General features: G+C 39.6%; 2 protein-coding genes across 2 annotated transcripts in view; both read left to right on the top strand.

Moving 5' to 3' along the window:
• Positions 1–11,687, top strand: part of LOC310724036 (craniofacial development protein 2-like) — a 384,292-nt gene that overhangs the window by 71,115 nt on the left and 301,490 nt on the right. The window lies entirely within an intron of this gene.
• Positions 3,522–10,392, top strand: cldn10l2 (claudin 10-like 2). The gene is made up of 5 exons (XM_083537821.1): positions 3,522–3,900; positions 4,921–5,082; positions 5,180–5,261; positions 9,222–9,329; positions 9,630–10,392. Exons 1-5 carry the CDS (start codon positions 3,621–3,623, stop codon positions 9,802–9,804), a joined length of 807 nt encoding a protein of 268 aa, XP_083393947.1. The 5' UTR covers positions 3,522–3,620; the 3' UTR covers positions 9,805–10,392.

Below are 11,687 nucleotides of genomic sequence, written 5' to 3'. Positions count from 1 at the left end.
AATAGACACAATGCAGTGCAAAAAACAGCAGTAGCAGCAGTCAAGAGGTGCAAAAAAACAGCATGTAAACAGTGTAATGTGGTCAAGTATAAATAATAATAAAAAAATGATTGAGATGAGTAATAAGTAATGAGTGTGTGTTAAGTTCAGGTTGTACAGTTCAGTAACACACATTTGAGTGAGTGTGTGTGTGTGTGTGTGTGTGTGTGTGTGTGTGTGTGTGTGTGTGTGTGTGTGTGTGTGTGTGTGTGTGTGTGTGTGTGTGTGTGTGTGTGTGTGTGTGTGTGTGTGAACTAAAGTTCTATTTCAGTTCTGTGTATTGAGGAGCCTGATGGCTTGTTGCACAGTCTGGATGTGACGGCCCGAATGCTTCGCAACCACTTTGCTGATGGCAGGAGGGTAAAGAGTGTGTGTGAGGGGTGTGTGAGGTTGTCCACAATGCTGTTGGTTTTGCAGATACAGTGTGTGTGGTGTAAATGTGCATTATAGAGTGGAGAGAGACTCTGATGATCTTCTCAGCTGTCCTCACTATCCTCTGTAATTTGAGACGGTGCAGTTAACAACCAGGCAGTGATGCAGCTGCTCCCAATGCTCTCAATGGTACCTCTGTAGAACATGGTCAGGATGGGGGGAGGGAGATGAGCTTTTCTCATCCTTCTCATGAAGTAGAGATTCAAAGTTTATCAAGACAGAACAGAGTATTTATATATTTCTGAGGACATAGGGGTAACGTCTTTGCTAATTATTGCCACATAAATGAAACCTACATATACATTAGGCAAAGCCATTAAAAACATCTATAGGCCCATGTAAAAACAAACATTCCCAGTATGTATCGTGCAAAGCCCCACCCCCACCTCGGCTCCTCAGACCACATCTCTGTTATGCTAATTCCAACATACAGACTGCTTGTCTGATGCTCTAAACCAGTTCTGAAATGGGTGAAAACCTGGCCATCAGGAGACACCTCTGCTCATCAGGACTTGAGTGTACTGACTGAAACATGTTTAGGGAGGCTGCAACAAAGTGACCAGCTACATTAGCAAGTGCATTGATGATGTGACTATCTCCAAGACTGTCCCTACACGCTCCAACCAGAAGCCGTGGATGACTGCAAAATTGCATGCACTGCTAAAATCTAGTGACTCTGCCTTTAAAGCAGGGGACAAGACAGCCTTGAGAACAACCCTTCCTCACAGTGACTAGGTGCTCAGTCTATCCACGGCTAAAGTGAGGAAAACTCTGTGCAGAGTTAACCCTGGTTATCTGGTATCTGGTCTGCTGGACCAGATAACGTTCCTGGCAGAGTGCTTAGGGAATGTGCAGAAAAACTAATGGATGTCTTTACTGACATCTTTAACATCTCCCTGAGCAGCGCCGTTGTCAACTACCACCGTCCCTGTGCCAAAGAAGTCTACAGTCTCCTGCCTCAAAGATTATTGCCCTGTCGCACTCACACCCATTGTAATAAAGTGCTTCGAGAGGCTTGTCATAAGGCACATCAAGGCCCTTATGCAGTTTGCGTATCGTCCAAAGCATTCCGCAGATAATGCCATCACCACGACCCTTCATCTCGCCCTTAACCACCTGGAAAATAAGGACACACACGTACGAATGCTGTTCATAGACTTCAGTTCAGCATTCAACACAATCATCTCCTAGCACCTGATTGAGAAGCTGAGCCTAATAGGCCTGAACATCTTCCTCTGGATCCTGGACTTCCTCACTGGGAGACCTCAGTCAGTCTGGATCAGGAACAGCATCTCCAGCACCACCACACTGAACACTGGGTCCCCTCAGGGCTGTGTGCTCAGCCCACTGCTGTTCACTCTGCTTACTCACGAATGTTAAGTCAGCAAAGTGCTCTGAGCACAGAACTCTACTGACACGTACATACGAATGCTGTTCATAGACTTCAGCTCAGAATTCAACACAATTACCCAGATGAGGATGGGTTCCCTCTTAAATTTTGTTCCTCTCAAGGTTTCTTCCTTAAGCCATCTCGGGGAGATTTTCCTTGCCACAGTCGCCACCGGCTTTCTCATTAGGGACAAACTTATTTATAAAGAACATATTCACTTTTAATCACCACATTATCTGTGTAAAGCTGCATTGAGACAATGTTAATTGTTAAAAGCGCTATACAAATAAAAATGAATTTAATTGAATTTAATCATCCCTCAGCATCTAGCACCAAATTCCTTGGTGTTCATCTGGTGGATAACCTTACCTGGTCACTCATCACCAGCAAGACCCTACAGAGGATAGTGAGGACAGCTGAGATCCTTGGAGTCTCTCACCCTCTGTCATGGACATTTACACCACACGCTGCATCCGCAAAGCCAACAGTGGAAGACCCACACACCCCTCACACACACATTCTTCACCCTCCTGCCATCAGGAAAGCGTTTCCGAAGCATCCGGGCCGTCACATCCAGACTGTGTAACAGCTTTTACCCGCATTCCATCAGGTTACTCAGTACACAGAAGTAAACTGAAACTCACACACAAACACACTGAAACGAACTGTACAACCTGAACTTAACACACACTCATTACTCATCTCAATCCATTCCACTACCATTTATTTATTATTTATACTTAACCATATTATACCATTTACATGCTGTTTTTTGCACCTTTCAGCTGCTGCTACTGCTAGATTACAAACTTAATATAAATATAACTTTTGATTTCTACAAAGCAGACTTAAAAAGTGCTAATTTAAGTGTTTCAGGTAGAGGCAGGTCTTCAACCGTCAACCTCGGTGCCAGAACAGAGAACAGCCTTGAAGTATACTTACATCTCATCCTAAGAGAAGGTGGTACCAGTCAAGCATTGCTGGAGGTAAGATGGTGCTGGTCCATTTTTGGCTACTTGGCAACTGGAAGCCAGTAAATGAAACTGGTACTGCTGTTTTGGCACATCATTGTGTTTATGTTTAAAAACACACTCTTGTTTATAGTCCTCTTTTGCACATTACTGTATAATCATAGTATACAATAGGTTTTCTGGTTGGCGCTATTTTGTGTATCTGTCACACACTGTCTAGTGTTGTTTGTCTGCACTGTTTGCACCAGGTTGCACCCGATGCACTTTATGTGGTGAGGACACTTGCATTAGTCCTTGCTCTTTGATCTGTTATGTAGCTTTATGTTGTGTTATGTAGCTCTATGTTGTTTAATGCAGCGTTCTGAAGGAACGTTGTCTCATTTTACTGTGTACTTTATCAGCTATGTGGAAATGACAATAAAAGTATCTTGACTTGACTTGTAAACAAGGACATATTTTACCCATATGGTTATCTGCCTGTCAGTGTAAAATTGTAACTTACAGTCTTTGGACATAATGTTGAAAAAAATAAACTGTTGAATACAACAAATAACTCGTTAGAAGGAAAACATCACCGGCATATGGGTACTGCTAATAATAGCACAACTCAAGGTTTACTTAAAAAAACATTATTATAAACAAGCCTGATTGTCATACTGTCCTTGAAATCTGAGACAATGGAAACCAAAACACCTTCTCCCTCCCTGAAGAAGGCTGGATGTGACAACTGTACACAGTCATCTCAACTGAAGAGAGTCTTAGAGCTGAAGTGGTAGATTCTTCTTTTTATGCCAAAAGACAAGGCCCAGGAAAAAGCTGTGACTACCATCAAAACTATGAAGTACAGGACAATTGTAATGTACTTAGAAATAGGTTGCTTTGTGGCCTGTGTGGTTGGATGGATCTTGATCTTTTCCACCTTGCCAATGGAATACTGGACATACTCAGAGGTTGCATCTACAGTCCTCACTACCAATTACTTCCATTCCAACCTGTGGAAAGACTGTACTTCCGATTCAACTGGTATGGTTGACTGCAAGATGTTTCCAACATTGCTTGCTTTGCCACGTAAGTCTCCTAAGTCTCTTTAACTTTTATTCAGATTTTTTCATTTAGTAATTATATAGCATACAAGAAACACATAAACCTGAAATCTTAAGTGCATAAAATGTTTAAGCACACCCAAATATAAAAGGGTGTGCAACTAAAAATTATGCACTAGTGTGTAGGACACACGTGTATATATACCTATGTGCAATAAGTATATTTAAATTTTAATACAAAAACATTACACATATTAAATATATATTACACAACTAAAAGTGTGTGGACACCAAACTATCATACCTATATGTGCTTGTAATTATGACATCAAATTGGGAAGGCTTTCTTAGTTTGGAATTTTGGCAGTGGCCACCATTTTTGCGAATTTGTACAGCCACCAGAGCATTAGTAGGGTCTTTTCCACAGTTGGCATTACAGTTCCTTTCAAAGGTTAGGCTGAGGTTAGGAATTCATTTGTGGTCTTAAGAAGATTTATAAAACTCCTAAACATCCTAAACAATTATTAGTTTAAAACTTAGCAAAAGTTTTATAAAAGGCCTACATATGCCTGTGATAATCAGGTGTCTATACACTTTTTATTATACTGTGTATATTTTAGATTTAAAGGAAATACGTGTAGATTTCACATATAGACCTTTTCAATTAGTTTGGGGGCATGCTAATAAAACAATTTCCCTGCCTCGAAAGGTGTGCATTTCCCAATGTGATATTTTGTTAGTTGAGGGTCCTGAGCTCAGGGTTTGTGTGCAGCAAGTGTGAGCAACTTAACTGTACAACTTGATGCAACCAGAAAGCAAATGACAGCAAAGTATACACTAAATAAAGAACTGCACATTATTCAATTGATGCCCATATTTTCTATGGCAGTGGTGTAAAGTATGTGCTCATGTCAATTTGAAACCTACACACAAGAGTAAATACTGACAACAACATTAAAACAGGTTTTTTGTTTCATTTAAGTTTAATCGCCATGTGTTCTGTACTGTAATTTAATTTGTACTTATACTTTCTCTTGTAAAATAGCGTATATTCAAATGTGCCGTGCTCTAATCATCCTCTCAATACTTTTGGGAATATTTGGAGCCATTCTAGCCTTGGTAGGGATGAAATGCACGAAACTTGGTGGGTCAGAAATTGCGAATGCAAGAGTCACCTTTGCTGCAGGAATGAATTATATCGCATCAGGTAAATTGTGCTGAAGTTTCAGTAATAACTATTCTGAAATCCTATTGTTTTCTTGATTGTGCTGCTATCAAGATTACTCTCTCTCATCTCTCTTTAGGTCTTTGTTCTTTGTTTGCTTACACCTCGTATGGAATAAAAGTTGTTGAAGAGTTTCTTGATCCCAACTATCAGAACCAAAAGTAAGTATCTTTGTATATTTCCAATTAATTGCAGTTGGTTCAAAGGACAATGCTGGACTAAAATGTGTAGCTCACACAAGAGAAACCACCTTCAGTATAGATATAGTTACCTATTATTGTACCTTTAACAACAAGCCAAATATAATATTATTAAACATATTTCTAGACATTTTTTTTTTTTCATTTTAAGCTTAATATTGAATGATCCCAGTTTCTCTTTAACTTTAAAGATTTAAAGTTTTTTTTTGCAGTTGAACACATTCTGTCTGCAGTCAGTCATCTAGAAAAGTATATAAACATCCTGGCATTTAAGTTCATGGCTTAATTTCAAATGTTACATAGTTACACATACTCATATTAATCAGCTGCTAAAAATTAAATTTTCTGGGAGGCCATTTAATAGTACCTGTATTTAGTGTTGTGCTGGTTACTAAGAAATAGTTACTAGTTACTTCATTCAAAAAGTAACTCAATTACTTTGTTGATTACTTACAGCAAAAAGTAATGCGTTACTGTTAAAAGTTACTTTTTAGTTACTTTTTTAAAGAAAATTCTTTAATGTTCCCATTAATGACCTTTTATGCGTTATGGTCTATACAAACACAAAACTGACTTAAACGCAAAGCAATTTTTAAAACACTATTTTATTTAAGTCAAACCAGCACAAACTGAATATATCACAAGGATTTCTAAAATAAATAACAAAACAAGCTGAATAATATATTCAAAATCAAAAACTAAAGTGGCTTCTGCATCATAAAAGCTGTTGTGTTGCGCTCTTAAAAATGTATCTTTCACAGCTTAAGTATGAAAACTATCAACAATGTAGAACAGAATGTCTTTAGGTTACGAACATAACCCTAGTTCCCCGAGGGAACGAGACGCTGCGTCTAAACGCTTTGGGAACACCCCTACGTTGTCCATGCTCTGAACCACGTGTGAAATCTAGCCAATAGGCAAGATGAGATGTCATAGACAGGTGATGTCACGTAAACCATGAAGCTACAAGATGGCTGTGCAGTGGTAGCAACATTAGCTCCTGCAAAGAGAGAAGGTAAGTGCTGCAGGGATGCAGGGAGTGTGGCACATAAATGTGGCAGCATCTCATTCTCTCGGGGAACTAGGGTTACGTTCGTAACCTAGAGACGTTCCCCTTCAGCCCTCAGCGTCACAATGTCCCGGAGTGATACTCCAGCAGACCAGGACGTAGAGGCCGCCACATTCCGGTGGAGCGAGCCCTGACCCCGAGCGAAGCGGGGAGACCAGGACTCGTAGCTGAAAGGATGGCATCCACTACCCACCTCCTATTAGGGCCACAGCAGACGAACAGCTGCATCGACCGCCTCCATGGACTCGTCCTGTGGAGACAAGCGTCCAGTGCTCGCACTGGACACAGTCGGGTCTGTAACCCCGGGTCGGGGGCTAGAAACGGAGGAGGGCAGAATGCCTGTAACACGACATGTCGTGTGGGAGCCGTATGACAGACAGTCCTCCTGAACCTGAATGGCAGGAGCTGCGTACTGCGGCCGTTGAAGCCCCCTGAGAGGCGGCGGATGACCCCCATCCGCAACAAACATTCGGGTGGAACAAGGGAGTTAACCTCTGGAGGGAGGCAGCATCCTGAACACCCTGTGGCAGGGCCGACAGACCGGCATCCCGGTGGTGCTGGGGAGGGACAGACACCGTAGCATGCGGTGCACACCGCCCTCCAAGATGCAAGCCGTCAGGGTTAAGCACCACAGCCTGTTCACTAGAGGCGAGGACGAACCTCAGGTCGTCCAGCCCCTCCTCGGGCTTAGAGTGTCGCCAGGGGCCCCTAGGACCTTCCCGCGGGAATTGGGTGGCAACACTCCCTTTCCCCATAGCAGGCCAGCCTGGTATGCCTGCAACATACTCATCGTGACCTGCCACGTAGCCCTACCTACCAGAGCCAAATGGCTCTTCGTAGGCAAACCGATAGCCTTCATAGATGCAGCACTCAGGGAGAGATAGCTAGCTAGCATCTATACCACAAGCGGCATGTAGCCGCGCTACTTAGTCTACTGAGGCTGTGACACAGGGCGCAGGAAATGCTCATCCAGCTCACTGGGTGCGCGCTGCATCTGCTACACGACCGGCCAAGCTAGATCCAGCCGTGTCACGACCTCAAGGAGCTCTTCATACAGCACAGGCTGTGAGGAGTCCACAGGCTCGCCAGCATCCATCATCTCACCGGGAGAAGAAGTAGCCTCCAGGCATGCTTCCCCAAAATTTCCCCCACAGAGCCACACGGCTAAAATGCTAAAAATGCTAACAACTGATACCCTCGAGAGCCGACTAAGCACGCTCCTAAGCTAAGCAAACAACGCAGATGGAATTCTGCCTGCATTTAAACTCATGACTGCACAGATAACACACACAAAGCGCTTAGCAGAAGCTAATGTCGCTACCACCGCACATTGTAGCTTCCTGGTTTATACGACGTTGCCTGTCTATGACCTCACGTCTTGCCTATTGGCTAGATTTCACACGTGGTTCAGAGCGTGGACAACGCAGAGGCATTCCCAAAGCATTTAAATGCAGCTCGAGGTCCCGAAGGGAAACACCAGGTTAGCTTCTAGCGTCGTCGAGGCATGGAGTTTCTGGAGGAGCTTCGACAGATTGGAGTTGCTGTTTATCGCAGTAGATACAACCTTCGAAACAGAAAGACACAGCTTACATTTGACTAAGAAGTTTGTGTCTTTATGCTCAACTAAAGTGAAATAATGAGCATATTTCCATTTTGAGAAACTCGTCTTGCTCTCTCCTTGACTCACCATTACTGCCACACAAACCTGAATAAACAGAAACACGCCCACAGCGCGTCTTCTTCGTGTTTACAGTGGTTCATCCACCAATCCTACAATGCATCACTGCTGTAAACAGGTTAGACTGTAGTCTACAATTCAGACAAAATTAATTCAGACACCGCACCATACAGTAACGGTAACGGAGTTACTTTATTAAAAAAGTAATGTGTTACAGTATTAGTTACTGTCAAAAGTAACTGCGTTACAGTAACTTACTTAGTTACTGCCCAACACTGCCTGTATTTAGTTTAAATCTATGAGGTTGTGCAAGCTGTATTTTTATATCTCTTGTCAAATGTATTAAATACAAAGCACAATTACAGAAGTAAAAATAAAGAAAAAAATACTTTAGGCATATTTGAAAGAAATAAGCAAATGCATTAAATAAAATTTTTTATAAGAATCTAGACTATCGACATGATATTTCTGCATAATCTGGTAGAAAATATTATATGAATCATTGCAGTAATTTGGTTTAATTTAACAATTTGTTCTTCCACATTATTTATTTACATTTGCATTTATGTTATTTGGCAGATGCCCTTAGCCAGAGTGGCTTAAAACAGTCTAGGATTAAGGGACTTGCTCAAGGGTCTAGCAGTGGCAACCTTTTTTTTTTTTTTTTTTTTTTTTTTAAATTGTGACCTTTCATTACAGAGTCTAATGCCACCGCAGCAGTGTCTTAAATAGTACATGATCTAGCACATACTATTATTTAGCATTTTACATTGTTTTTTTTTTATTTTATCTTGTGAGCCTATAGTGCTGACAACCAATTTTAATTTACAGAATCTCATTATAAAGAGAAACAAATCTTGTACAAAACCTCCATACTCTGGAGACTTTTTATAATATTTAAACACAAAAGCTACTGGCTCTTCAGCTCTGTGTGTATAAAGGATCCTAGTGTGTTTCATCAGTAAGCAAAGACACTGTATACACATGAATGCATGCTTAATACAAGTGCACAAATGTCAGTCATTCCAGATGTACATGTCTACTGGTTTAGCTGACATTTTTAAGTTGAATGAAAACTCTAGATCTTCAGATGTTAAAATGCAGGATTGCTAAACAAGTAGCACACCGAGTGACTGTTTGCTTAATAATTACAGTTGACTTTCCATGTTTAAAGGTTTGAGCTTGGAGCACCACTGTATATGGGGTGGATGGGTTCTTTGCTTCTCATATCTGGAGGAGTGCTTTACAGCATCTTTGGAGGAAGGGAAGGTTGTCATTCCAGGTAGTCTTGGTCCATTCATAAAAAAATATAGTTTGTGACATTAGGATACAAAGTTTCTTGGCCTACATACAATCCCAAAACCGAATTACTACCTTTCTGAGACCCTCAAAAGTCTCATAGTAATACACAGAGCAAAGTACATTTCACAATATACCTTAAAAATGATCTTGCAAAATATTGTACAAAAATGAATGAATGAATGAATGAATGAATGTTCCCTAATTTTTTTCCCAAACTAATTTAAAAATGTAAGGGAAATATTTTATGGTTTTATTATATTGTGTACATTTGTTATTTCAGGTCAACTAAAAAAAAGAAGGTGAAATATTTAGCATATGGCAGACCCTCCATTGCAATAACAGAGCCACGAAAAACAGCAACTATACGGCCACCTTCAGCTCGTCCTCACATTGAAAGAAAGAAGTCTGGGAGGACTAAGAAAGCTAAAGGCTACAGAAAGGATGAATATGTCTAGCTAATTCCTGTATTATTAACATTATTTTTTACTGAAATTAATCAGGAAAACTGATACAGGGTTGCCAGATCATATACCATAATTAAAGATATTTTGTAATCCAAGTGCTCTGAAAGTAAATAATCTTGCAGTTGTAAAAAAAAATAAATAAATAAATAAAATATAATTTTCTTTGTATCATTTGCCAGAGCATTTTAATGTGTAATTGGACTGGAAGTAGACGATCCAATTTGGCAAGCATCTAATGTCTTATCAGTTCCTCTACAGGTGCACATGTTTTCCATTGATGTTACCTTGTCTGGTTTCATTTGAAGAATTCTGGGTTTCAGAAAGTTATTAAGTTGACAAAATACACATTTGTAGTTTTAACATTTGTATTATGTTTGTTCTTCACTAAGTTCTATACAAAATTTTATTAAATGGAATGTTGCTTTATTGTAACAGGCTCAGGATTTAGTTCATTTGTGTTTGTGTTCACCAAGTCCCATTGACTAATGACTAATTTAGAGGCAGAATGTTTAGGTTCACTGCAACAAATAAAAAAAATATTACTAAAAGAAGATATTTTAAATAAAGGAAAGATAATCTGATTGTTTTTTAATAAATTATTATTATATCATTATAGAACACCAATAAGCCACTTATATGTAGCACTCATATATATATATATATATATATATATATATATATATATATATATATATATATATATATACAGCACTTGTCTGAACTGAAGTAGAACGGTTATAAGTATTTATAGCTCACACACATTTAATTTCACTTTATTTCATACATTAGATCCAGGTAATCATAAAGAAAAACATGTTTATTGCACTTGTACTGAATGATAACTCAAATATTAAATTAAAATTAATTCTAAATATTTAATCAGCGCTGTCTGTATAAGACTGCAGAAAGAACATCACTTATAATCTTATACTCCAGTAATCATGTTAGTTCTCACTCTCCAGTGTTCTGTATTGTTGAAAGATTTATGATCAAACTCTTGATGTCACCCAAATGAGGATGGGTTCCCCTTTTGATTCTGGTTCCTCTCAAGGTTTCTTCCTCATAACATCTAAGGGAGTTTTTCCTTGCCACAGTCGCCACGGCTGCTCATCAGGGACAAACGCACACCATTCACCTTCACTGTTGTTTTCTGTAAAGCTGCTTTGAGACAATGTCTGTTGTGAAAAGCGCTATACAAATAAACTTGACTTGACTTGACTTGACTTGTCTCACCATCAGTTGGAGGGTGTGGCTCGACTGCATTGAAAACAGAATACCATCACCCTACCATTAGATATTCTTTCATTCATATCCTTATTCTTTCATTGGCATAATGCTCCAGCAGTGCCATCATGCAACATTAAGCACAGAGGTCACCACAACATTTATAAGTTTACAGATATTAGAGTGATCGTTAACACCTTTTCCAAAATGGGTGAACATGTTTCTTAATGCCGGTTTTGTTATGAACAATTAATTTTTATTTGTATAGCACTTTTAACAATGGACATTGTCTCAAAGCAGATTTACAGAGATAATGCAGCAATAAAGAATTAATAAGACTTCCTTATAAGTGTAAGTTTGTTCCTGATTAGCAAGCTGGTGGTGACTGTGGCAAGAAAAAACTCCCTGAGATGGCATAAGGAAGAAACCTTGAGAGAAACCAGACTCGAGAGAGAACCACATCCTATTCTGACAAGAGGGTAATAATTGTGCAATAGGTTAATTTTTTATTTTTTTTTCCAGACATTGACATTTAATGGAAAGGGAAAAACTTAATTATTTACACAGTCTTCTGCAGTTATTTAATAGTGGGGTATTTGATGCTATCCTGTACCTCAACAGATTCCTTTTATATTAAAGAGGTGTCGGAT

Source organism: Silurus aristotelis (genome assembly GCF_946808225.1).
Source record: "Silurus aristotelis genome assembly, chromosome: 3".
Lineage (NCBI taxonomy): Eukaryota > Metazoa > Chordata > Actinopteri > Siluriformes > Siluridae > Silurus > Silurus aristotelis.
The sequence above is the reverse complement of the archived record's forward strand: the minus strand, read 5'-3'. Positions and strand labels throughout refer to the sequence as shown.

Coding starts and splice junctions, on each gene's coding strand:
- cldn10l2 (XM_083537821.1), top strand. CDS start 3,621: ATGCCAAAAGACAAGGCCCAGGAAAAAGCTGTGACTACCATCAAAACT. Junction 5,083..5,179: donor AATGAATTATATCGCATCAG/GTAAATTGTGCT, acceptor ATCTCTCTTTAG/GTCTTTGTTCTTTGTTTGCT. Junction 5,262..9,221: donor CCCAACTATCAGAACCAAAA/GTAAGTATCTTT, acceptor CCATGTTTAAAG/GTTTGAGCTTGGAGCACCAC.